General features: G+C 40.2%; 1 protein-coding gene across 2 annotated transcripts in view; it reads right to left on the bottom strand.

The window, feature by feature from the left end:
* Positions 1 to 6,425: 6,425 nt before the first annotated feature.
* The window catches only part of LOC143270096 (solute carrier family 22 member 19-like), a 36,151-nt gene continuing 14,664 nt past the window's right edge, over positions 6,426 to 27,912 (bottom strand). Inside the window, exons 8-11 of one of the 2 annotated variants that reach the window (XM_076558825.1) lie at positions 22,832 to 23,046; positions 18,923 to 19,031; positions 7,760 to 7,963; positions 6,426 to 6,620 (exon numbers count right to left, since the gene is read on the bottom strand). In XM_076558825.1, coding sequence (XP_076414940.1) covers positions 6,560 to 6,620; positions 7,760 to 7,963; positions 18,923 to 19,031; positions 22,832 to 23,046 — 589 coding nt within the window. In that variant the 3' untranslated portion in view covers positions 6,426 to 6,559. Of the gene's footprint in view, positions 6,621 to 7,759; positions 7,964 to 18,922; positions 19,032 to 22,079; positions 22,217 to 22,831; positions 23,047 to 27,912 lie in introns of those variants that run through there. The other variant, XM_076558827.1, reaches the window with a different exon arrangement.

The raw sequence follows: 27,912 nt of genomic DNA, 5'->3' as shown, positions 1-27,912 counted from the left end.
ATTGCTCCATCTTCTTTATGTGTGCATTTAGAGCTATGAATTTTCCTCTTAGCACTGCTTTCATAGTGTCCCATAAGTTTGGGTATGTTGTACTTTATCCATTCATTTTCATTGAAGTCTAGGAAATCTTTAATTTTTTTCTTTATTTCTTCCTTGACCCATTGATGTTTCAGGTGGGCATTATTCAGTTTCTATGAGTTTGTGGGTTTTCTATAATTTTTGTTGTTGTTGGGGTCTAACTTTAAGGCGTGGTGGTCTGATAAGATACAGGAGGTTATTCCAATTTTTTTGTATCTGTTGAGATTTGTTTTGTGGCCAAGCATGTGGTCAACTTTTGAGAAGGTTCCATGGGGTGCTGAGAAGAAGGTATATTCTTTTGTGTTAGGATGGAATGTTCTGTAGATATCTATTAGGTCCATTTGAGTCATAACATCTGTTAGGTCCTTTATTTCTTTGTTAAGTTTCAGTCTGGTAGATCTGTCTTTTGGTGAGAGTGGTGTGTTAAAATCTCCCACTACTAATGTGTGGGGTTTGATGTACGTTTTAAACTTTAGTAGTGTTTCTTTTATGAATGTGGGTGCTTTTGTATTTGAAGCATAAATGTTTAGAATTGAGACTTCATCTTTGTGGATTTTTCCCGTGATAAATATGTAATGTCCATCCTGATCTCTTTTGATTGATTTTAGTTTGAAGTCTATTTTATTAGATATTAGGATAGCTACACCAGCTTGTTTCTTAGGTCCATTTGCTTGGAAAGCCTTTTCCCAGTCCTTTACTTGGAAGTAGTGTCTGTCTTTGAAGTTAAGGTGTGTTTCTTGTATGCAGCAGATGGATGGGTCCTGTTTTCTTATCCATTCTGCTAGCCTGTGTCTTTTTATAGGTGAGTTGAGACCATTGATATTGATGGATATTAATGACCAGTGATTGTTAATTCCTGTTTTTTGTGGTTGTGTTGTGTTGTCCTTCTTTGGTGTATGTTGGTGTGGGATTATCAATTGCTTGATTTTTCATGGATGTGTTTAGCTTCTTTAGGTTGGATTTTCCCTTCTAGTGCTTTCTGTAGGGCTGGGTTTGTGGACAGGTATTGATTAAATCTGGTTTTATCCTGGAATATTTTGTTTACTCTGCCTATGGTGATTGAGAGTTTTGCTGGGTATAATAGTCTGGGCTGGCATCCGTGGTCTCTTAGTGTCTGCATAAGATTTGTTCATGATCTTCTAGCTTTCATAGTCACTATTGAGAGGTCTGGTGTTATTCTGATGGGTTTGCCTTTATATGTTACTTGGTCTTTTTCCTTTTCGGCTCTTAATATTTTTTCTTTGTTCTGTGCGTTTAGTGTTTTGATTATTATGTGGCAAGTGGATTTTTTTTTTTTTTTGGATCCAGCCTATTCGGTGTTCTGTAAGCTTCTTGTATCTTCATAGGTATTTCTTTCTTTAGGTTAGGAAAGTTTTCTTCTATGATTTTGTTGAATATATTTTCTGTGCCTTTGAGTTGGTATTCTTCTCCTTCTTCTATCCCTATTATTCTTAGGTTTGGTCATTTCATGGTGTCCCAAATTTCCTGGACGTTTTGTGTTACGATTTTTTCGTCTTTAGTGTTTTCTTTGGCTGATGAATCTATTTTCTCTATTGTGTCTTCGGTGTCAGAGATTCTCTGTTCCATCTCTTGCAATCGGTTGGTTATGCTTGTTTCTGTAGTTCCTGTTCGTTTAGTCAGGATTTCTATTTCCAGCATTCCCTCAGCATGTGTTTTCTTTATTGTCTCAAATTCATTTTTCAGATCTTGGAATGTTTCTTTCATCTGTTCAATTGTTTTTTCTTGGCTTTCTTTGATTCCTTCCAATTTTTTGTTCATTTTTTCTTCCATTTCTTTAAGGGAGTTTTTTATTTCCTCTTTAATGGAGTTTTTCATTTCCTCTTTAAGGGAATTTTTCATTTCTTCTTTAAGGGAATGTTTTATTTCTTCTTTAAGGGCCTCTATCATCTTCTTAAAGTCGTTTTTAGGGTTAATTTCTTCTGTTTCTTCTGTCTTGGTATGTTCAGGTCTTGCAGGTGTAGAGTCACTCAGTTCTGATGTTGCCATATAGGTCTTTATGTTGTTGCCTATATTTTTGCACTGGCGTCTACTCATCTCTTCCCCTGCTCGGTGCAGGTGGTGTCTGTGTCTGAGAGTGCCTCCCTTGTTCTAATTTTTAGTTTTGGTTCAGTAGGAGTTCTTGGTTAAATTGGTGGTATTGGGCTGTTTCTTCAGGGGTAGCTGATCTCAGTCAGTGAATTATATACTTATGATTCCTGTGATCTGGTTTGGTGACTGGGTAGCGCCTTCTTCTGTGTTCCCAGGTCACGTTTTGTTCATTTGTCAACTCCTCAGCTGATCTTGTTTCTTCAGACTTCAAACTGTAGGGATCTGAATCCTCTCCCGGATGGACTTCAGCTGAGCGGGGTAGTCTCACCAACACCTCCAAGTCGTTGGGTTTTGCAGGATCAGCACCTGGGCCCTGGGTTGTCCTCAGAAGGAGTGTTCAGATTGGTTCTGGTTCTGTCCAAGGAGATAGCTTCTTCCCCGGGTGTTGGGGTTAGAGGTGTCCCTGCCTCTGCTTGTCGCTGCTGCCAGGCCCGTCTACCTCTGCAGGCCACCGCTGCCGGGCCTGTATGTCTCTCCCTGCTGCCGCCGGGCTTGTATGACCCTGTTTGCTGCAGCTGCCAGGTCCGTCTACCTCTGTGGGCCGCCGCCGGGCCTGTTTGTCTCTGACGCTGGGCCTGTATGTCTCTGCCAGCGGCCGCCCAGCCTGTATGTCCCTGTCAGCTGCTGCTGCCGGGCCCATCTACCTATGTGGGCTGTCGCTGGTTCTGTATGTCCCAGTCAGCTGACGCTGCCGGGCCTGTCTACCTCTGTGCGCCACTGCTAGGCCTGTATGTCTCTGCAGGCTACCGCCGTGGGCCTACCTGCCTCTGCTTGTCGCTGCTGAGGTGCCTGTCTACCTCTGCCGGCTGCTGCTGGGTCTTTATGTCCCTGTCAGCCACTGCTGGGCCTGTATGTCTCTGCCTGCTGCTGCCACGGGCCTACCTGCCTCTGCCTGTCGCTGCTGCCTGGGCCCGTCTACCTCTACAGGCCACCAGGGGACCTGTATGTCTACAATTCTTATAAAGGAAACATTTAACTGGGTGGCTCACTTACAATTCAGAGACTTAGTACATTATCGTCATGGTGGGACTTGGTGCTGGAGAAGGAGCTGAGAGCCCTACATGTTTCACACATCAGGAAGTGGTCTGTGACACTGAGAGTAGCCACAGCATATTGGAGACCTCAAAGTGTGCCTCCACAGTGACACACTTCTTCCAACAATATTTCCTCTCTCCAACAAAGCCACACCTCCTAACAGAGCCACTCCTTTTGGGGCCATTTTCTTTCAGACCACCACAGGGGTGTATTTGGAGGCAGAAGCTTACTGGGGCTCACCTTTGAAAGGAGCGTTTGGTTCTTGGCTTCTTTCCACTTTTATATTCTTGTCATTTTCCTCTTCTCTTCTTCTTCATTACCCCCTGTCCCTCCTCATGCTCCTTCCCCACACACCTTACTGCCCACTGGAAATAAGTAGCTTCCTCCAGAAATCCTTCTGCTGTTGTGCACTACTTCACACAGGCCCTAGGTACTGCAGACAATGGCCAGGACTAGACACCAGTGACAGGGCCAGCCATGACGATCTGTCTGAGGTACTGCATCAGAGCTAAGGGAAGATGGCCACCCTATACTATCCAGAAACTTGGCCATTGTCTCTGATTATAAAAATAGTCTGTAGGAATTTCGTTTATATATTGTTACTTTTTCCCCAACTCATACTTTTAAATTTTTTTATTGATTCTTTGTGAATTTCACATCTTGCACCCCAATTTCACTCATCTCCCCATCCCTCCATATCTGCCTTCCACTCTTACAACTCTCCAAAGAAAACAAAGAAACAGACGGACAGACAGACAGACAAACAAAAACCTCTCTGGAAGTTGCCGTGTGTCTCAGTGTGTCACATAATATACCCTGTTGCCCAAGTTGTTTTACTTGCAAATGTTCATTGTAATGAGTCATTGTAATGAGTTTGAGGCCTCTGGCTTCTACTACACTATCAATATTGTATTCTTATGAGGATTCCTCTCAGATATCCTGTTGTTGCCCTGTGTCATGGAGATCCTGGGATGGTCCCTTCACATGCTCCAGCAGTTCTTAGATGGGGGAAATATTGTTGTGGCCAGCTTAATGCCCTGATCAGGGCCTGCGTGGTAGCTGAGTTGGTCAGTCCATCTGCACTCCTGCACACAAGCACCAGGGCCAGTTCTCCCACTTTGCCCAGGTGAGGAGTCTGGCCAGCTCTACTGCCTGTGGTAGCAATAAAGTGGTGGGGCCAGCTCTCCCATGCTATCAGGGCTATCTTTCTCTCACCTACATAATCAGAGCCAGCTCTCCAGCATTGCCCAGTGAGGGGGAGGACCAGCTCACCTGAGTGCCACAGCCAGCAAGAGGCAGGGCGATCTCTCCTGCTCTCACACCCTCAGGCTGACTCTCAGGGTCCCATGGCCCCATGGCCCCATGGCCATCTCTACTGTGTTGCCCTGGTAAGGTGTGGGGCTTGTTGTATGGTATTTTGTTTGTGTTATGACAAATAAAGCTTGCCTGGAGATCAGAGTTTGGAACTAGCCACTATTTAACCATAGAACAGGTAGTGGTTATGCATGCCTTTTATCCCAGCACTTGGGAGGCTCACTCTTTTAATCTCAGCACAACTGGGAGGTGAAGACAGGAACATAGGTGGATGTATATAGGATCTTGGCCCCCTTTGGTAGAGGATCTGAGGAGGTAAGAAGTCTCTGGTGGCTGCTTCTTTGCTTCTCTGATCTTTCAGGTTATTACCCTGATATTTGACCTGATTTCTATTGATAAGACAAAATATATTCATGCTTCAGGGGCTTGCTCTCTGGCATGCTGCAGCTAGCAAACACAGGGCTCCCTAGCCCTCATGCCTTTCAGGCCAAGTTTCCCACACTTCCCAGGTGAAAGGCAAGACCAGCTCTCCCAAGTTTACACACTCAGAGCTGGCTCAATGGTACCTATGCTGCAAAGTCCAGTTCTACAGTGCTGCCCAGTGAGGAGTGGGGCCTGATCTCCTGAGTGCTGCATCTGGCAAGGGGTGGGGCAGTTTTCCCACTCTAAAGACCAGTTCTCCCACCTGTCATTGCTGGCATCTCTTCCAAGCCCCAGTCACCACAGGGCCTATAGGGGTTGGTGCTAGCTTTCCAATCCCATGCCATGAGGGCCAGCTCTCCCCTACTGCCCAGGCAAGGGGTGAGGCCAGCTCTCCTGAGTACTGCAGCTGGTGAGGGGTCGAACCAGATCTCTCTTATCCAGTGAAGGGTGGCATCAGATAAGCATGGCTTAAGGTGGCAGCAGAGACCATGGACTTGTGTATGTTCACTCGGACTTTGGTGGTATCACATGCCATAGACATCAACACAGACTCTGGCTAAAGTAGGACCATGGACCCATGGCCCTTAGTCACACCTGAGGCCCAGACAGGCCCATGGCAGATCAGACAACAGTCATCCAAATGATCCCTGATGGCAACCCAGGCCTCATTTATCAACATAGACCCCAGCAATGCAGGGCCACAGACCCAAACATGGCCCTCGGTAGCTGCTGGTTCTGGATGTAACCATGGCTTCAGGTGGCAGCACAGACCATGGAGTACTGTGTGACCTTTGGTGGTAACTCAGGCCATGGACATCAACACAGACTCAGGCTACAGTAAGTCCTCAGACCCAGACATGTCCCTCAGCAGTAGCCTGGACCAGAACATCACCATGAGTAAAGGAGGCAGCACAGGACACTCAGATCAATTTGGCCCCTGGTGACTGTAGGGCTCCCAGACATCTGAATGGCATCAAGCAACAGTCCAGACCACAGACATCTGAGTGGTTCTCAGTGGCAACATTGGCCATGGACATCCACACAGACCCCAGCTGTGACAGGGCCACAGACACGGACATGGCCTTTGTTGACAGCCCTGGCCCAGACATCCCCATGGCCTCAGGTGGCAGCACAGGCCACTCAAACAGTGTGGTCCCAGTTAACAGCAGGGCCCCAGGACATCAACATGGCTTCAAGAGGCAGCAAAGGCTCCTCATATCTGTCTGTTCCTCACAGCCTTTGAACCTCCACCTCTATCCACAGCACATGAACTGCTGTACTTCTCTTTCTCTCCCATCTCTACCACATGCTTTGTCTTTCTCACGTCTCGATCACACATTTGTTCAGTGTAGTGGCATCTGCTGCCCCAATCTGTGGGATGAGGGCAGGCACTTGTGTGTCATCTCCACATTTCTTACTGTGAATAATTATAGATATTTCATGTATAATAATTTAGTAAAATGGTATAAAATACAATCCATATTTGTATCAGCATTTATTGAAAAATTTGTTAATAGCTAGGAATGTTCCTGGGACAGCACATTCTGAGTGACTTTTTCTTTATCCTGCTATTTGACCAGAGGCCAGTTCTCAGAGTTCCTTAAAACGGTGTCACTTTGATGACGGCACCTTCCTCATTTGTATGCCTTGAACCTTTCCACCTAGAACACATACAACAAATAGCATCAAAGTGTAAACGAACCTGAAAGGTCACAGAGAATAAAGTTATATTCTGAATTCATAAGAACAATCTCATCCTTCACCCATCATCTTTTGTAAATCTAAGATTCCTACCAAAGGATTTAAGTATCTGGGGAAATAAAAACCAACTCCTCCCTAGTAACCTCTAAGAGTCAGCTTTGATACTTACTACCTTGGTGGTCATAACATTTTCCAAGGAGGTTTGAAGGAAAAATCGCACAGGAAATATTCCCACATTTAAAAATCCTGCTCATTCTTTTTGTTTAATCTCATTATTGACCTTGTCATTCTTTCTGTTGTGAACTTTTCATACTTAATGAAACCAAGATGATCTGAATCTCACAGCAAAAACTCACTGTCACCTCTGTCGGGTTCTATTTCCTCTAAGTTACTGAGTGATCATGGCAGACCCCTAAGCCTCCAGAAACTGTCAGTTTCAAACAGCTTGCGAGTACTCACTGGGCTGATAGGTCATTCTGATTCTAAGGATGAAATGCCATTTGTATTTGTGCATACTTGTGAAATATAGGCAAGAACATCTGTTTCATGGTTTAATGGGTAAGCTCAGTGCATTGAGTGTTTTCTGCAAAAGAAGCAGGTCCTGAGTTCAAATCCTAGGAACTTGTGTAAAAAGCTGGGCATGGACACAAATGCTTCTAATTGCAGTATTGTGGTACTCTTTGGTCTCCATTCCAGCTCCTGGTTCATTGATGGAATCCTCAGAATGGGAAAAGAATGAGTTGAACATCTAATGCCCTTCTCTGGCCTTTGCATACATATATACATTACACACGCACCACATTAACACATATGCTTTATGTGTTTTACATAAGGGCATAGTGGGCAGAAGACATCAATTTGCCTATTTATCAATAAATCTCCTAGTACACCCTAGTAGAGCTGGTCTTTGTGTCTAGAGAAATCCAACCCCATTTATATCTACCTTATGAAGCAATACAGGATAGACTCCTATACCAAAGTCAAGGACCATGTGGGAAAAAGCCCAAATGTCTGATTCCTCTGAATGCTATTTTGCTTTTTACATCATAGACCATTGACATACAAGTCCCCTTAAGTGGGAGGTAGAGGTGTTACTCACTCATTTTCCACATCTTGGATGGAATCAGGCAGAGGCTTATTCTTGGTCTCAGGAAGGAGAAGAGGAACAAAGCCAGCAAGGATGGAAATGACTCCATAGATGATCCAGGGTAAAGAGGCAGAGTATATCGTGAGGGTCATTAAAATGGGAGCCACGGCTGCCCCCACATTACCAGCAGTACCAGTGACTCCTAATGCCGTCCCCCTTGGAAAATAAAACAGAATTGAGAAAAAAATCTAGTAAACTGGAACTTAATGTATTTGTGATTACATTAACCATGATTAAATGTGTAGAATAATTTAACTTAAGATTTTTGTTACTTGCTTTGGAAATTTCTGTTTTATTTGATAGTAATTTTGTCAAGGTCAAAGTATAAAGTCATTTATAATGTGCTCAGAAAGATAAATACCACATGTCTTCTCTTACATGCAGATCTTACATTTTAGCTTTTATGGAAGTGTGTGTGTGTGTGTGTGTGTGTGTGTGTGTGTGTGTGTGTGTGTGTGTGTGAGAGAGAGAGAGAGAGAGAGAGAGAGAGGTGTGAAACTAGGAATGTCAAAAGGAAGGAAGCAGAAAAAAAATCACTAAAGAAGAGATTAGGTGTTTCTTTAGGACCAGAGAGGAGCAGGTGTCCAGGTTTCCAGTTTCTCAGGAAGACTGAGCTCTGGGTAAACAACCTTAAGTTTCTGATAAATAATAAATCACCAGGTGATAAGACCTCCAGCTACAACAGGACCAGAGAACACAGGGCACTCAGGCTTCCCATTATTGCAGGGTCACAGAAGAACCTGCAACCTGGTCTCCAGCCCAGTGTTCTCAGAGTTCACTGCAGAGCTTTGTCTCCAGTGTTCCCAGCATCCCTTGAGAAACTGGAGCTTTGCTTTTAGTCATCTCTGAGGTCATTATTGGTGCAGAGTTCTGACTTTTCCAGTGTCAAAGGTCACTCCAGGACCAGGAGTCTATATTTCTGTAGTTCTATAGTTTACTTTGGCCTGTGGTGCCAACCACATCCCTCTGATAGCAGACAGATTTCATTTCTTAAGTTTGGTGTCTTGCCTCGAGCAGGTTCATAGAATCTAAAAGGCCAAGATTTGATTCCAGCTGGGCAATTTGGTGCTTAGTATCTAACCCCACGCTTGGTCCTCGGGCAAACAACCGTGACAACTTTATCAACTCATTCAGTATCATCATGTTTCATCAGTCCTCATAGCTGAATGCCATGTAGACATTCCTCCTAGAAGAAGCACTAGAACAGCATATCCCAATAGGATCTGGGACATGTCCAAGAGGCCAAGCCCAAGAATTCATGGTATAGAAGAAGAAAAAGAAAAATGAAATGGAATAGACAGACCTTTAAGTGAATTATAGCAGAAAACTCCCCAATGTACAGAAGGCAGACATCCAAATTCATGACGTGTATAGAACTCCAAACAGACAAAATAAGAGAAGAAATACTCCATGATGATATATTACAGTCAGGATGTCAAAATACAGGTAAGAAAGGAATCTGGAAAGCAGCACGAGAAATGCCTCCACTCACACACAAAGGCCCCAGTGCAGAATTATCCCAGACTTTTAGCCAGCAACCATATAAGTCAGAAAGCATCAGATGAAATATTCCAGGCTTTGAATATAAACAAATGTGAGCACAAAATGCCATAGCCAGTAAATTTATCTTTTAAAACCAATGGGGAAATGAGGGCATTTCAAGACAAATACAAATTCAAGTGATTCCTGAAAACCAGGTGAGCAATGCAGAAAGTTCTTAGTTAATCATTTGCAAGGAGGAAGATGAGAGGCAGCTTTCTTCAAGTGAATGCATGCATGCATACACTTAATAAAAAGCACAGATGAATAAAGTACATTCTGGAAAGAAACAACCATTTCTTACTTAGCAACCCTGCAAACCCTCAAAATCAATATTGGTGGAAGAAAATAAATATCAACTGTTGGGAGCCAGGCCTGTCCAAGCCTTTCTTAACTGCCTTGATGAAAGAACAAAGGGAATGCTAATTCTGTGTCCTTGTCTAGGGGCAGACTTGGTAGGGTCTTCTTTGGACCTGGGTCTTATGGTCCCAAGGCTTCTTTGTCATTGGTCTGTGACATGTCTTGTGATCTCTTTTCACAACATTGCTTTATTAGGTTCTTGCTGTGGGATGTTCTGTATGGCAAATGTGTTGCTCTGATTGGTCAATAAATAAAACACTGTTTGGCCAGTGGCTAGGCAGGAAGTATAGGTGGGACTAACAGAGAGGAGAAAAGAAAGAACAGGAAGGCAGAAGGAGTCACTGCCAGCTGCCGCCGCCCCGGACAAGTAGCATGCGAAGAAGACGGTAAGCCACGAGCCGTGTGGCAGGATATAGATTTGTGAAAATGGATTAATTTAAGCTATAAGAATAGTTAGCAAGAAGCCTGCCATGGCCATACAGTTTGTAAGCAATATAAGTCTCTGTGTTTAATTGGCTGGGACTGAGTGTCAGTGGGACTGGCAGGAGACAAAGATTTGTCCTGACTGTGGGCAAGGCAGGAAAACTCTAGCTATAGGTTCTTCTTCACTTTATCCCATCATGTGTTAGCTTTCTGATGACTCTGTCCCATTGTCCCCTGAAAACAGTATTTTGGAGGTTGTACCTTTTTATTCAACTTGCTGTCATGAGTCATCAGCTAATGCAGACCTCCTGATTCCAGTTTTCTGTCTTCATTATACTCTCACCCATTGTCCTTCCCTCTTGACACCTCTCCATCTGGGACCCTTATTCGTTCAGGTTCTGGTCAATCAATAATGCAGAAATCCAGACTATCACCTAACAAATTGTTAGGAAATATCAACCATTTCTATAATAAACTTAAGTGTAATTAGCTTGAACTCACCACTAAAAAGACCATATGGAAAAACAAAAGACCCAGGATAGCTAAAAGAATCCTATACGATAAAGCAACCCTTGGAGACATCACCATCCCTGACCTCAAACTCTACTATAGAGCTATAGTAATAAAAACAGCTTGGTACTGGTATAAAAACCGACACATGGAACAATGGAATCAAATTGAAGACCCTGACATTAATCCATGCACATATGAACATTTGGTTTTTGACAAAGGAGCCAAAACTATACAATGGAAAAAAGAAAGTATCTTCAACAAATGGTGCTGGCATAACTGGATGTCAATATGTAAAAGATTACAAATAGATCCATATCTGTCACCATGCACAAAACTCAAGTCCAAGTGGATCAATAACTGAACATAAATCCAGTTACATTAAACTTAATAGAAAAGAAAGTAGGAAGCACTCTTGAACGCATTGGCACCGGAGATCATTTCCTAAATAAAACACCAACAGCACAGACCCTGAGCACAACAATTAATAAATGGGACCTCTCAAAATTGAGAAGCTTTTACAGGGCAAAAGACACAGTCAATAAGACAAAAAGACAGCCAACAGAATGGGAAAAGATCCTCACCAAACCCACATCTGACAGAGAATTGATCTCCACAGTATTTAAAGAACTCAAGAAACTAGACATCAAAATACTGAACAGTCCAATTAAAAAATGGGCTAAAGAGCTAAACAGAGTATTCACAAAACAAGAATCACAAATGGCTGAAAGACATTTAAAGAAATGCTCAACATCCTTAATCATCAGAGAAATGCAAATCAAAACGACTCTGAGATACCACCTTACACCTGTCAGAATGGCTACGATCAAAAACACCAATGACAACCAATGTTGGAGAGGATGTGGAGCAAAGGGAACACTCCTCCACTGTTGGTAGGAATGTAAACTTGTACAACCACTGTGGAAATCAGTATGGCGGTTTATCAGAAAATTAGGAATCGAACTACCTCAAGACCCAGCCATCCCACTCTTGGGCATATACCCAAGGAATGCTGATTCATACCATAAAGATACATGCTCAACTATGTTCATAGCAGCACTATTTGTAATAGCCAGAACCGGGAAACAACCTAGATGCCCATCAATGGAAGAATGCATGAAAAAAATGTGGTACATATACACAATAGAATACTACTCAGCAGAGAAAAACAATGAAAGCATGAAATTTGCAGGCAAATGGATGGAACTAGAAAAAATCATCCTGAGTGAGGTAACCCAAACCCAGAAAGACAGTTATGGTATGTACTCACTCATAAGTGGATTCTAGATATAAAATAAAGAACAATAAGACCACAACCCATAGAACCATGGAGGCTATATATATAGCATGGAGGTCCCTAGGACGACTGTGGCTTATAATAAATTTCGGTTTTACTCAATTATTGAAAATAAAGTAGCCAAATGAATGGAAACACATGAACTATGAACCAAAGGCTGAGGGGCCCCCAGCTGGATCAGGCCCTCTGAATAGGTGAGACAGTTGATTGGCTTGATCAGTTTGGGAGGCAACTAGGCAGTGGGACCAAGTCCTGTGCTCATTGCATTAGTTGGCTGATTGAAACCTGGAGCTTATGCAGGGACACTTGGCTCAGTCTGGGAGGAAGGGACTGGACCTGCCTGGACTGAGTCTACCAGGTTGATCGCAGTCCTCGGGGGGAGGATTTGCCCTAGAGGAGGTGGGAATGGGGGGTGTGCTGGGGGTAAGGGGAAGTTGTGGGAGGGGGGAGAATAGGGGAACCCGTGGCTCATATGTAGAACTGAATGGTATTGTAAAATAAAATAAAATTTAAAAAAAAAATCTAAAAAAAAAAAAAGACACAGACCAATTCAGAGAATTAAAAAAGCAAGAACCAATTGCATGTTGTGGCCAAAACATCTCATCCAGCAAAATACTAGAAAACTTACTGTCAAATGATGGAAAACAAACTGCCAAACAATTGTAAACCAGTAGGTCTAGCTATCATTCAAACCAAACTTCACATCAAAGCTGCTTAGAAGAGATAGAAATGGGCACTATGTACTAATGAGACAAACAATTAATCAAAATAATATACAATTGTAAACTTTTATGCTCCAAATATTGGAGCCTCCAATTCCATAAAATGAACATTAAAAAGACATAAAATATCTGTAGGTTCTGATGTTATAATAGTGAGTGATTTTAATACTCTATTCTCAAATTTAGTTAGGTCTTCCAAAGTATAAATAGAGACTTTAGAGCTAATGTATACTATGGATGAACTTAACATATATATGCAGAATATTCCATGCAACATGTAGGACATATGCATTTTTTTTTAGCAGTAACTGGAACCTTCTCCAAAACTGGTCATGTCATAGGATACAAGCGAAATCTAAGAAGGGAAAAATTGAGTCAGTTCCTTTTCTCCTATCAGACCATAATGCAATAAAACCTGAAATCAACCATAAGAGAAACTATAGAAACCACAAAAAGCTTGGACACTAAACAATGCTGCAGGCTCCAGGAAAATGTAATGGAATCCAGCTACTATGACGAAAGCTAATGCTTGGAAAGTTCAAGGACATTACCCAAGGTAAGGTAAGGCTAAAAAGGTCTTGCTGATATTTTAGCTTTTGTGTATATAGTACTTTCTTCCTTCAATGATTTTCTTGTAATGCTATGTGTGCTTCCAAGTACTCCTAACAGTGTATTTATCTAAAATACCTATAAAGCATCTAATGCCAAAGGATCTCCTGAACTAAGGTAACACCCTTGTGGAAATGATGCCTGTTTCCTAGGTCAGGCAGATAGCTTTATTTCTTGTACAATTTTAGCTGAGACTCTCCTTTCTTATGAAGCCTTTCTAACATTATAGACTCCTAACATTTTTACCTAACCACTTCTAGGAATGTAGTTTGAGCACATAAATTCCCTTTTTCTGATATACTAACCAATCATTAGCTCTCAGTTTACCTCCTCCTTTATCACTCCCCTTTTGGGTTGCAAAAAAAGCCTGATGGTCACTGCCCAGGGGAAAACTCTTATCTGCCTTTATGACCATGCAAGAATTCAAGTCTGGTGACTTTGCTCCGCCAGAGGATTGCTATTGCTTGGGTTTATAACTAAATAATTCAGAGATGAGGACATGGAGAGGTATAAGGAGACTTAGAGGAGGATTTTGGGGGAGAGAAGTTGAGAATGAGATGGAGAAGAGAATGGAAGAACTAGATGAGTAAGAACTAGATTGAAGGTTTAGAAGAGAGGACTAGAGGAATGAGATGGAAGATGAGGAAGAGCCAGATGGGGAAGAATAAGATGAGGAAGAACAAGAGGAAAAAGGAGAAGATTGGAGAGGAGCTAAGATGGGAAGGAACTAGATGGATGAACTTAGATGGGCAGAACTAATATGAGAGAATTAAGATAGAATTTAGAGGAGACAGCAGATAAATATAAAAAGAAATCAGGCAAGAGGGGATCTAGGCAGGAGAGCAGAATAGAAGCTGTGTAGAGAGAGAACTGACACAGAATAATAAAGTGTAAGGAGTTTTTCATACATAGATTCATTTCTTATCATCAAAATTAATTATCAACTGGTTGTAGATTCTTCCAGGACCCTGGGAGGGGACTATTGAGGGGCAGGACCCCCATAGTCCCTGAGAAAACAACATGTATTTGTCTGAACAGTTGGTCATCCCAGAAATCAGAGAGAAAATAAGAAAATTCCTAGAGAGAAGTGAAAATGATAACACATCCTATTAGAACATCTGGGATGCTGCCAAGGCAGTCCCAAGAGGAAAGTTTATAGCAACAAACTTTCATATGGAAATCTGTGACATATCAACTAAATAACCCAATGATGTACCTCATGGCTCTTCAAAACAACAAGCAGCCAATTCTAAACACACCAGATGGCAAGACATAATAAAGAGTAAGGAATAAATTAATGCAATTGAGATTAAAAGAACAATTTACAAAGCCAAACAAAGAGTTTTTTTTTTCAAAAAGTTAATAAAATTGACAAACCCCTAGCTAATCTGATAAAAACAAAGAGGGAAAAGATGAAATTTAGTAAGATCAGAGCTCAGAAGGGTGTCATTGCAACTGATTCCAGTGAAATACAGAACATTATTAGAACTGATTGCAAAAACATATTCTCTGAAAAATTGGACAATCCATAAGAGGTAAAGGAACTTCTAAATGAATATCACCTACCAAACTTAAGCCCCTGAGACATGAAAACTTAAACAGATCAATCACAGGTAAGGAGATTGGAGCTGTTATGAAAAGTCTTCCCTCAAAGTAAAGCCTAGGACCAGATGGATTCACTTCTGAATTCCATTAAACTTTCAAGGAAGACACCAGAACCATCCTTCTTAATTTGTTCCATAAAATAGAAAATGAAGGAATACTTCCAAATCCATTTAATAAATCTAGTAATATCCTGATACCACAACCATGTAAAAACACCACAAAAGAAAGAAAATATAAGAAAACTGGAGACCAATTTCTTTGTTTAACCTATGAAAAAAATCTGTTTTAAACCTTTCTTTCTTTTTTTATTAAGAGATTTTTTTCTATTCATTTTACATATCAACCACAGATTTCCCTGTCTTCCTTCTTCCCACCACCAAGACTTCCCACCTCCCCAAACTACCCCCTATTCCCACCTCTTAACAAAATACTTGCAAACTGAATTCAGGAATACATGAAGAAAATTGTATATTGTGACCACATTGATTTCATCCCAGAAAGGCAAGGTTGGTTCAAAATATGTAAGTCAAAAATATAATATACCATATAAGTCACATTTCTGAAGGACAGAAATCACATAGTTACTTCAGTTGATGCTGGAAAGGCACTTGACAAGTTCAGTATGCTTCAATGATAAAAGTTCTGGAAACTTTAGGAATATATGGAACATACCTCAAAATAATAAGGGCTACATACGATAATTACATGGAGTAAAACAGAGCAATACTTCTAAAGTCAAGAATGATAAAAGAATGTACATACTGTTCTCTCTTATTTTATATAGTACTTGAAGTTTTAGCTATAGTATCTAGGACAAGAAAAATACATAAAACAGGTAATAACATCAGTAAAGGAAGAAGTCAAATTGTCCCTTTTTGCATATGACATGATTCTTTACTTAATAGATTGTGGATGCCCACAGAGGCTTCCTAGTAACACCTTACTCAAGGTCAGAGAATCTGAGCTTGCTTTACCTAGGGCTGCCTAATGAAATGATTTGAGCACGGGTGTGGTTACCAGGTGTTCTGAAGGGTCTGCACTTAGCTGTATGTTGTGGTTTGATGTTGAAAGGGGGAGATCTTTTGCCTTGCTTCTTGGCATTGTATAAAAAGCCCTTTGGAATAAATCTCAAAGTGACTGGGTATTGACCCCAGGCCTTCACAAAGCTATTCTGTGTCACTGTCTTTCTTATTGTCTCTTATCTTTCTATCTAATACTTCCTCATTCTCCAATCCTACCCCCAGGAATCATTTTACAGGTCAGACTCTGACAGCTGGACTCTGACAGACCCTGACAAAGGATCTTAAAAGATTCTACCAGAAAACTATTTGACCTACTAAATACTTACAGTGATGTTGCAGAACAGAAATCATTATAAAAAGTCAGTAGCCTTTATTTATACCATCAGTGTACTCTCAGTGAAAGAAACAAGGAAATATATCCTATTCAAAATAATTCCCCAAAAAAGGATTTAGGAATATATCTAACCAAAGAGGTGAAAGACCTCTACAATGAAAATTAAAGGTATGAAGGAAATAAAAGAAGCTAGATGATTGGAGGACATTCCACATTCCCGAGTTAACAGAATTAACATTGTGGAACTGGCTATACTACCAAAATTAATTTACAGAATAAATATAATACCTATCAAAATTCTAGTGTCATATTTCACGTGTTTATATAAAAAAACTATACAAGAATTCATATCGATCCACAAGAGGCTATGAATACTGAAAGGAATTCCAACAGTAAGAACAATGCTGACCTGGGACTTATGCAGGGACGCTTGGCTCAATCTGGGAGGAGGGGACTGGACCTGTCTGGACTGAGTCTACCAGGTTGATCTCAGTCCTTGGGGGAGGCTTTGCCCAGGAGGAGGTAGGAATGGAGGGTGGGCTGGGGGGAAGAGGAGGGGGGTAAAAGGGGGAGAACAAGGGAATCTGTGGCTGTTATGTAGAACTGAATGGTATTGTAAAATAAAATAAAAGGAAAAAAAAGAACAATGCTGGGAGTATTCCAATACTCAATCTCAAATTAAACAGTAGAACTATACTGGGACTCACATAAAAACAGACAGAGAGGATCAGTGGTAAAGAATAGAGGACATGAAAATACAATGACAAAACTATGCTAAAAAACAAAGTGAGTTTTGACAAGGGAGGAAGCAATTAACACTGGAGTAAATATAACCTATTCAACCAATGGTGCTGGCCAACTATCAGCAGAAGAATAAAACTTGATTCTTTCACTTTGTGTAAAGATCACTTCAAAATTGAATAAACACCTCTAACTTTAAACCTAAAATCTGAAATGTCTAGAACACACATAAGGGAGACCATTTAAGATACTGTGGCAAGCCAACTTTCCAAACACCAATAGAACACCAATGGCACAGAATCGAAACCTGTTACCAACAGATGAGACTAAATATAAATATGATTTCTGCACAACAAAAGAAATGATTAGCAGAGTAAAGAGACAGCCTGAAGCTTTGAAGAAAAGCTTTACCAGCTACACTTCAGAAAAATTTGGAATATGCAGAATTTATAAAGTGCAAAAATTAAACACCAAATAAATAAACCTGTACATCAACAAATGGGCAACTATACTGAATAGATAGCTTTTAAAAAGAAAAACGAAACATAAATGGCCAATAGTATTTTAAAAGATGTTCAGTATCCCTAGTGGTATAGGAAAGACAAATTTAAAGTACTTTGAGATATCACCTCACCTTGATCAGAATGACTATCATCAAGAAATCTGAATACAGATACTTGAGAAAATGTGCTGAGAAAGAATCACTAATGCACTGTTGGTATGGGGCAAATTAATACAACCATTGAGGAAATCAGTTTGGAGATTTCTCAAAAAGTTAAGACTATAACTACCAAAGGACCTAGCAAATTGCACTTTTGGACACAAACCCTTGGCCCTCCACATTCTGTTACAGAAATATCTGCACCCTCATGTATATTGCTGACATATTTATGATAGGAAAGAACTGGAATGAAAGTAGTTGTTCTGGAATGGTTGAATGGTTAATGAAAATGTGCTGTATAAATACATATAAAAATGGAATACTACTCTGCTCTCGAGAAAAATGAAGTTACAGCATTTGTAGGAAAATGGATGGACTTAGATGCATGATATCACGCAGCTCAGAAAGAAAAAGGTACATGTTTGTGGTTGATATATTGTGCACCCCAGTAAACTTATCTGGGGTCAGAGAACAGAACAGCCACTAGGCAGACATAGAAGCCAGGCATGGTGGCACACACCTTTAATCCCAGGACTTGAGATCTCATGTCTTGATTGGAAAGACACACGCCTTTAATCCCAGGAAGTGATGGCAGGAAGCAGAAAGGTATCTAAGGTGAGAGGACCAGGAACTAGAGCCTTTTTAAGCTTTTAGCTTTTAGTAGCCGTTCAGCTGAGATCATTTTGGATGAGGACTGAGAGGCTCTCAGTCTGAGGAGAGAGGATCAGCTGAGAAGTTGGCATTGATCTGAAATGACGAGGACAAGGGGTTCCACTGGCAGGAAGAAGGGCTTGCAGAAGAGGGAACAAAGGGATGAAAAAGCATTTGTGAAAATGTGATGACCAGATCCATTACTCACACCCACTTTACAGCACGTACATGAGCACATGCAGGGGTGCTCGAGTGCATGTGTGCATGTGTGCGTATGCACACACACCCACACACATGAACACAAAGATGGGACGGTAGATGTGGCACCAGCTGAGAAGAAGGAATTCAGCATGAATGGCACGTAGGTAAGAGTGATACAGGGTGAACACAACCACAGTACAGTGTATATCTGCATGAAATTGCTAAAACAAAATAAATGTCATAAAAACCTAATTATACATGAAAGGGACAGAGGTCTTATTTATCATAACACTTACGTTTTGGGCAGCCCCAAATATCCCCATGAGATCTTTATTAGTTAATACAGCTGGATAAACTTCTTAGAAACTTTGGTCACTCCTGTAATCACTACTATTGATTGTTGTTGATAACTACCCAGGTGTTTACACCAAGTCATGTACCTGATCACTGTGGGGAGTAGCTCATTTGAGTGTAGAATAATACTGTTATTAATCACAGCATAATTTGCTCCTGCCAGTGTTATCAAAACCGCATGCAGAGTCCGCATTTCTGTGGAGAGGAAAATCAGGGACAGTGGTCATTCTGAGGTGAAGGAATTCACTTTCCTCTTGTAAGTGGGGAATACAGAGTGAAGAAACTGCAAGAGTAAAAGTCCTCAGTGGGTAATAAGTTAAGAAATGTGACCTAGCTGCACGTACTGGTTTATGGAGAATTGTAGCAGGAATCTTAAAAGTTCTTATTAATAAAATCAAACCTGAGCCAGATATTGGGGTGAACACTGGAAGATCAGAGAGACAGAACAAGCTACAGCTTGCGGGATCCTCAGCTGGTCTTGTTTCCTCAGACTGGAGGCCTCTGAGTCCTCATCCAGAATGGGTCTTAGCTGAATTGCTGCTCAAAAGCCTGAATGCTTAACCAGCCAAATGCTTCTAGTTTCTATTCCTCACGTCTTATATACTTTTCTGCTTTCTACCATCACTCCGTGGGATTAAAGGCTTGCTTTCTGGGATTAAAGGCGTGAGTCACTATGCTTGGCTGTATCCTTGAACACGTGGATTTCTGCCTCTGGAATGCTAGCATTAAAGGCGTGTGCTGCCATTGCCTATCCTCATGTTTCATATTGTGGCTGTTCTGTCTCTGCCCCCAGATAAGTTTATTAGGGTGCACAATATTTTGGGAAACACAATACCACCACATTTCCCCTCTTTTTGTCTAAAATTAAAAAGAGCTTATATTTAATACAAGAAAAACTACCCAATAATTATATACAATATATACAGTCAAGAATTACATAAATGATGTCAAGCCCATTAACATTTGACAAATTCAGATAAAAATTCCATTATATATATTAACAATGTCCAGTCCAGTAACATTTGATAAACTCAGACAAAAATTTCATTACTTATCCTATTTAAAACAAGTAATTCCTTTTTAAAAGTATTTTTCTTTTCATAATAGATTCAGTAATCTACCTTTTGTCATTTTTACATCTTCCTCTTTTTCTTTTTAGTGTAGATTCAGTGATCTACCCATTTATCCTATTATTCTTTATCTTTTTTTCTCAGGATAGATTCAGTGACTGATCTCATATTTATATTCTTTTCTCTTTTTTCTTTCTTTTTTAAACAAAACCTCTGAATCTAATCTCCATGTTCAGCTTTTTTCCTGACAACTTATAACCAACCATCATAAACAATGACAATATCCATAACTCATTAAAATTCCAAAAACCTCCCATCCCACCTCTTGGGAATGTGGGCGTCATTTTCTTAAAATTACTTCCTGCTGGCTATGGGCAAAGGTATCTTTATCCTGAAAAGAAAAATTTTGGGTTAATCGTCAAATCCTGTATCATTTGTCCAGTCTCTGCATAATGGAAAAGTGCAGGGTTTGTTTCAAGTCCTTGTTCATATAGTCTGTTAGGCTGGATCATCTCAGGTAGCCATCTCAAAATTGTCCTGACCAGTTTGTAGTCCAAAGCGGATCTTTCCTTGGTGTTAATCAGCTTAATGGCTTTACCATAGTCCTTGTAGAATCGTCCTTGTAGGGTCCCATCATCCTTTTGAAGATTTCAAAGATGCTGTTATGTGTGGTCATGGTTCCCGGCAGATTTTTTTGTGTGTGTGTGTGTGTGTGTGTGTGCTTCCTCTGTGATTTGGAGCAATCACAGCCTAATAAATGTCTGTCTCTCGGAACCATGAACATTCTTCCCTAGAAGAGAAAATCTTCATAGCAATTTCTCCTCACCATTTGTCTTGCCAAACTTTTCCAAACTGACCTTTGCTGATGCTTTCTTGTAACATGATGGTTTTGGCAATTGTTTTCTGAACAAACAGTGGTAAACCCTTTATCCCAGGTAGCAGCATCATTGCAGTCACCAACACGATGAGTAGAAGCCAGCAACTCAGAGTAGCAGCCACTGTCTCCATGGTCCCACCACTGTTTGTGGTTTGGTCCGGGCCAAAGCTTCTCCCAAGCCTCCTAGGCCAGCCTCAAACTTGGAATCCTCTTGCCTCTGTCTCCTTCAGCAAATCCTACCGGCGGGTGCCACCACAACTGGCTGAGCGTAGCTTGGGCTTGAGCTGGGGCCCACAAGGCCACAGGCAAGCAGCTTTTTCATGAATTCGTGCCACAAACGTTGGGCACCAGATGTAGCATGAATCTTAAAGAATCTTATTAATAAAATAAAACCTGAGCCAGGTATTGGGGTGAAATGCTGGATGGTCAGAGAGACAGAACAAGCCACAGCTACTTCACCTCACCGGATCCTCAGCTGATCCTGTTTCCTCAGACTGGAGGCCTCTGAGTCCTCATCCAGAATGGGTCTCAGCAGAACTGATGCTCAAAAGCCTGAATGCTTAACCAACCAAATGCTTCTAGTTTCTGTTCCTCACGCCTTAGAGAATCAACACTGTGGTTCACTGTATTCCTACACCTGGCATCTCTGACACGTTTCAGAAGTAGAGAGCTTGATGAATCAAGGAGATACTCATTGACTTCCCTGGTTTCTACCCAGAATCTCACTGTCCTTCCTACAGAATGTAGGACTGTCATGGGGAAATTACAGAGGACTGTGTACTCATTTGAATATTCTGCAGGAATGTGCCATGGATAAGAATGAGGGAGGGTGAACCTGACCATAGTACATTCTATCTACAGCTGCATGAATGTCAGAAACAAAAGTAAATGTTATAAAAACATAATAAAATATAGAAGAATATGGGCTGGAGAGATGGCTCAGAGGTTAAGAGCACCGACTGCTCTTCCAGAGGTCCTGAGTTCAATTCCCAGCAACCACATCGTGGCTCACAACCATCTGTAATGAGAGCTGGCGCCCTCCTCTGTATACATTATATATATATATATATATATATATATATATATATATATATATATATATGAATAGATGTTGCATATCTTGTGGCACTTGCATTTTGGGTGACTCCAAATATTCACATGAGATATTTATTCATTTTCTATTTCAATATGGTAGAAGAGTGTCATGGAAGGAGAGACATGGACAAACTGGGAATCAGTTTGATTTGAAATGGTGTTTCAAGATTCAAGAATAAGGGAGTTGCTGCTGACATTCAAGAGTTGTGCAGAGTTTTAAAACATACCACAGTCCCGAGCTTCAGCAAAACTTGAGGACTGCCTGGGAACTGTGCTCCTTGCCCACATCCACATAACACCACCAGGTTCAGCCTGGCAGTCCTGCTGCCTAGACCACTCTTACTACCTTGTACTTGGTTTGTAATCAACACAGGCAATCCTTATTATCTTGATACAACTCTCCAAATTAGGTTTGTACTTGGAGTGTCCCAAGAGTCATGACTACATTCATACAGTTTGGGAAACATCTTGTCACTCAAGTTGAAGCAACAAGACTCAGTGGCACAGAGGATGTAACAGTACATTTAGATCATTTTGGATCAGAATTATAAGAGCTGAAATCTATATGACTGCTATGAAAATGTCATTGAGAATGAATGAGGGAGGGGCAGATACTTCCAAGGGATTGGAGAGAGGACAATGAAGCAGAAAATAATTTAATTACATTAAAAATGTAATTGAACAATGAGTAAATGATCTATTACTGACCTGTAGAAACTTGGGAATAAATGGCTTCTATGTTCCAAATACTTCTTGAATGTACTAGACTTCATATAATTAAACCACTTAGTGATTTTGGTTTTCCCCCAGTGTCTGAATGGAGGAAAGTTTCCTAAATGTCTGCTTTCAGAAAAATCTCTGTGTGTATTTTTTTTCTGGTAAGTAGGATCTGAGAAACACTGATGAAAGGGACTGGATATTTTTTCCCCTCTCACTATAAGCTCTTTATTCACCTTCAGGAACAAACACTGTAGCCAGGATGGTGATTCCAAACAGGAAACAGAGGAATAGTTGACTTATTCTACGGCCAATGTGGTTCAGTAAAAACACCGCAGCAACACAGACTGGGATGGACATTACAGCAGAGAGACATTGCATTAGGAAGACATTACTCTTCAGGTGTTGGAGATGGATGCTGAAGCCAAATATAGGAATTGCTGTTGTAAATCTGTAAGAAACAAAGAGGAGAGTCACATCATACTACTTAAATTTGACGTTCAAAGGCAAGTATATGATCATCCCAAGAAGATGATGTTTGTTGTTAAAGTGTGATGGCTTTTCTGTATTTTGACATATTTGGTTTTACTTGAGTGATAATGTAATAATCATCATAAAATCATTGTATCCTGACAGGATATATTACTCTTTGATTTTTAAGGAGAGGCAGAGTATTTGTGGAATGCATGATAATTCCAATCACCTTTTAGAGTTTTTTTCCTCTAAGTTGATCTTAGTTGTGGGGTGTTTACCCACCAACCCCACAGCTTCCCAGAGTTTTCTTGAGTGCGAGCAGCAGGAAATATTAGATAGAAGGATTTATTGCAGAGAATATCGTGGAGATAAACAGATAGAAAATAAAGGATAGCCTCGAGAGGGCCTGGAACCTATTCCAATGGGCCCTGACTGTCTCTGTCCCAGGGTATTTATAGAGACGCCAAGGGGATGGAGCAAAAGACCTCCTCCCCCAGCACAGCCAAGTGCAGACCATCTCAGACATCTGCACTCAGGCCCGTGGTCCTGATCATCCTGTATTCGGACCTGCTGGGTAAAGCCACGAGGAACCTGAGAACGGGCTCCCACAGGTCACCCCTTCTTAATATATAAAAAAATAACTATTAATGGGTTACAGCAATCTCCATAGCTGTTATACCTCCCAGTATGGGAGCAGAGGATGATATAGATGGCATTTCTGTTTTGAATTAGGTCCAGGGTGACTACAGCAGTCTTAGCTGCCTCAAGCCCTTTCTAAACCAAAAAACTCTTAAGGCGACTACACACTTAAAGAATCCCTTAGCTTCATCATTATCATTAACAGGTTAACATAAATATTGCTATACATAGTCGAAATTCTCTCAATCTTACAACTCAAAGCAAACTCTTAACAGAACCATTTGAATTAGCGTATATGGTGCCATATATAGTTAACAATTTTCTCCGTCTTACAACTTTAACTCAGTCATTTGAATTTTCTTGTTAACAGAACATAGGAAAAACTTCGATGTATTCACATCAAACTTAAACATTTCCTCAACTCCACAAAACCAGGGTGCATTAATATCAATAGGTTTCTGTGAACATAATTCAATCTCATAGCTCCTCCTTTTCTTTATAATTTTTAAACAAAAACTCAAACCTAGTTAGAGGAATCCAAACTTATACACTTCCTACAAACCCATATTGAAAAGCAATATTTTCAATCTAACCATTAACACATTGAAAATTTTTAGCAAAACATCCAAAAGGAGTTTCTTAATAAAACTCTTTACACATTTTAAAAGTAGTCTCAGTATACCCCATTTGCATTTCTTACTAACAAAACATGACATTAATCCACTCAAACACAATTTAAATTAAATAGACTAAGGAATATTAGATCTCCCTTTTCTTTATAATTTTAAGCAAAATCTCAAGCCTAGTTAGAAAACCCAAACTTTTCTGTTTAAACAGTTCCATTTGTAACACAAAACCAGTACATAAGTAATTCCATTTTTACATAAACAGTTCCACAAAACAATTCATAAATCACCAGTTAATGAAGCATATATGCATACACAAAACTGCATCTTGATTCTAAGTAGAAATACATTCCTTCATTTAAACAGTTCCATTTTTAACCCAATTCCAGAAAACCGTTCCTAGGTCATTACTCAAAACTGTCCCATTGCAATGAAATCTCTATTGTTTATTTCATTTAAGTCTTAAAATTCAATTGATAAATTCTGGTACTAGCCTTCCAAATATGAAGAAATCCATAACCAAAATCTCTTTGTAGTTTTATCTCATTTTTAAGTTCAAAAAGTTCAAACAAGAAAAATTCTGGTATCAGGCTTTCACTTCCAAATATGAAGAGACATTTTTCAACCAAAACTTTTTGAAGTTAATAATTTTTGTTCAAACAAGTGTCTCTGAACTTTTATTCTCAAGTCAGAGACCTTTTTAGGTACAGTAGTATTCTAAACCTCACCGTTTTTGATGTTAGCTCAGGTTTTTCTGTGTTGCATTGATTTTCCACGGATCTCAGCTGCGAATGCCTTGTTGTGCTGGTTCTGGCGTCCACCATTCTTAGCTTCTTAGTGGCTTCTGGAGCTTTTGAAACCATTCAGACTGCCTACTTTGTAGTCTACTGGGACACTAACCTTCTGAGTCTTGGGTTCTTTCACCATATACATTAAGAATAGATTCACACTTAACATTTACACTTTTTTACAAACTCACATATAACATATTAACATCTACTTATTTATACTTTAAGGAAACTATAGAATTACTTTAGCAAATATATTTCTTATTCATTCCATCTTCTTATTTCTTATTTAAACTTACATTTACAACTAGCATCTTACAAGCTTATTACTACATGTCTTAAGACTACCTTGGATACTTCTTACAAGCTTATATTCTTTTTTTTTTTTTTTTTTTGTTTTTTTTTTTTTTTTTTAAAGATTTATTTATTTATTATGTATACAGTGTTCTGCCTACATGCATGCTTGCAGGCCAGAAGAGGGCACAAGATCTCACCACAGATGGTTGTGAGCCACCATGTGGTTGCTGGGAATTGAACTCAGGACCTCTGGAAGAACAACCAGTGCCCCTAACCTCTGAGCCATCTCTCCAGCCCCACAAGCTTATATTCTTAAAGGAACTCTATAGATCTATTTTACAAACTTATATAGGCTACCATTAGCATATATCTAACTTAGCAAACACCTAAAGATTTCTTAACACAGATCTAACAAGACAGAATTTTTACACACTCACATATCTTATTTTCGTCTTTCTACTTCTTACCCTTAATTATTATCACCATCTCTATTAGAAAGATTCTCTTAACTAGACAGGAAGTACGTACATCATTTCTAAAGTTTAGAGTTTATAGTCAGCTTTGTTATAAAGCACTGGGATTTAGTGAGTGTTGTCACTATAGAGTTGTGATACTTCTTGCTAGGGGGCTGTAACATTCTCTGGACAAAGCCACACCCCAAAGTTGCCGAGTTCTCTTGGCCTTTCTGAACCGGCAGAGATGTACTGTCAGGGGTAAACGGTTTTTAACTAGAGGCTGTCCCTTCACATAAATTCATAATAGTTCCCCTAAGAACTTCAATTCAAACAAACGTTTCTATCACAGCAGTACTTTTGGTTTGCTCTACTGAAAAACTTCACTTCACGCTGAGGGTGAAATTACCGTATTTAGCTGCTGTAAAGCTCTTCACCAAATACTGCACAGCTATTAGGTGATATAAAGTATTTTTCTAAAGAAGCTAGTAAAGCCAAAAGAGGTACAGCTCTGAACTCTGTTTCCTCACTGTTTGCATTAACCAGTGACAAAACCTCAGAAATACTAATCGAGCCACTTTCATTCTGGTTCCTTTATAGGAATGTCATTGGAGCTGACTTTTCTTAGTTCTACTCTCCTTACCGTCATTGGAGCTGACTTTTCTTAGTTCCACGCTCCTTACCAAATGCTCCGGTAACCACCGAGCTTCATTCTCCTCTTGTGAAAAAACACAAATATGTCCTCGACCCCATATTAAAACAGGATTGGGACCCTTCCATGATCCTGAGCAGGGATCTTTCCATTTCACTTGAGTTTCAGGATTTAGTATTTTCACTTCATTAGCTTTAACTCCTGATGTTATTAGCAGTGGTGATATTTAGCATTGATTTCTTATAAGGAACTTTCAGGTGAAGCAACTCTTTTGTAATACAGCTAGATTTTTTTGAGGTTTGTTTTCCATCTATAAAGCAGTCATCTCTTTTTTGAATGCCTGTTTCCTTGTATCCTTATTAGATTTGCAAAGGAATTACTCATTGTAGGCAGTTTGTTCAAAAGGCAAAGAACTTTTTTTTTTAAATTTCAACATAAGTTTCTTCATATCTAAGACAACGTTTAGTGTATAAACTGCTTTCTCTTGCTTTAAGGATTTTAAAGTGGCTTGTTTGCTCTTAAAGGTAGCTTTTTTGTCATCCAATTACCTTAAAAACTTTGCATAGCTATTAGGGTAAATAAGGCATTTTACCATCTCCCAAACCGCAAAGCGCCTAGTTCCGTATCCTTTTAATTTTTCATTGGAACTGACACTTAAACTCTTAGATGATTTTCCTCCTTATTTTCTTAAAAGCTGTATTTTAAGTTTACCATAAACCTATTTTCGAGCTGACAAAAGTGTTTCAGGGCAATGTCACCATGTTTAGTGGAAAAAAAAACTACCTTTCCCAGAATGCATTTCCCTTATATCAGTTCCTATTGCAAGCTAGCTATTGGACTTCATTTCCCATAGTTCTTTTTGGGTCCTGGAGTCAACCTCCAGTACTTTTACCAGACTTAAGAAGTTTTTGCTTTTGCAACAACAGATTTGAACCAAGAGTTTTAAGTTTTCAATTATGGGACATTGAGAGATTTCTATTCTCTCCTCAGCTGGCTTTAACAGGTGTTGCTCCTTCATCAGACACGGCCCGGATCAGAACCGCACCTGCCTCGTTATTGCGCATTGAGGCTGGCATTTCTCATAGCAACTTTCCTCGGGGCTTGTGTTTGCCTTAGCCAGTCAGTGAAAAACAGCATTTTACAGTAGAGCTTTTCCATGGCTCCTTTGGAGAGACTTTCTCCCACTGATTTTATTCTCATTTTGCTTGTTCCTTTGCTTTCCCACCCCTCCATGCAGAGCTTCAGGTATCCGTCTGCGGCTCTGTTCCTCTGCTAGCTGCCTTTGGAGGTACGGGCTTTCTTCCCCCTGAATCTGCCTCAGATTCTAGCAGCTTTTTTAGGTCATGCATTTTCTGGGGAGGAATCTGTCCCTTCTGTTTCTTTAGAGTC

Source organism: Peromyscus maniculatus, chromosome 1, assembly GCF_049852395.1.
Source record: "Peromyscus maniculatus bairdii isolate BWxNUB_F1_BW_parent chromosome 1, HU_Pman_BW_mat_3.1, whole genome shotgun sequence".
NCBI lineage: Eukaryota > Metazoa > Chordata > Mammalia > Rodentia > Cricetidae > Peromyscus > Peromyscus maniculatus.
This window is presented reverse-complemented; position numbering and strand designations above follow the sequence as displayed.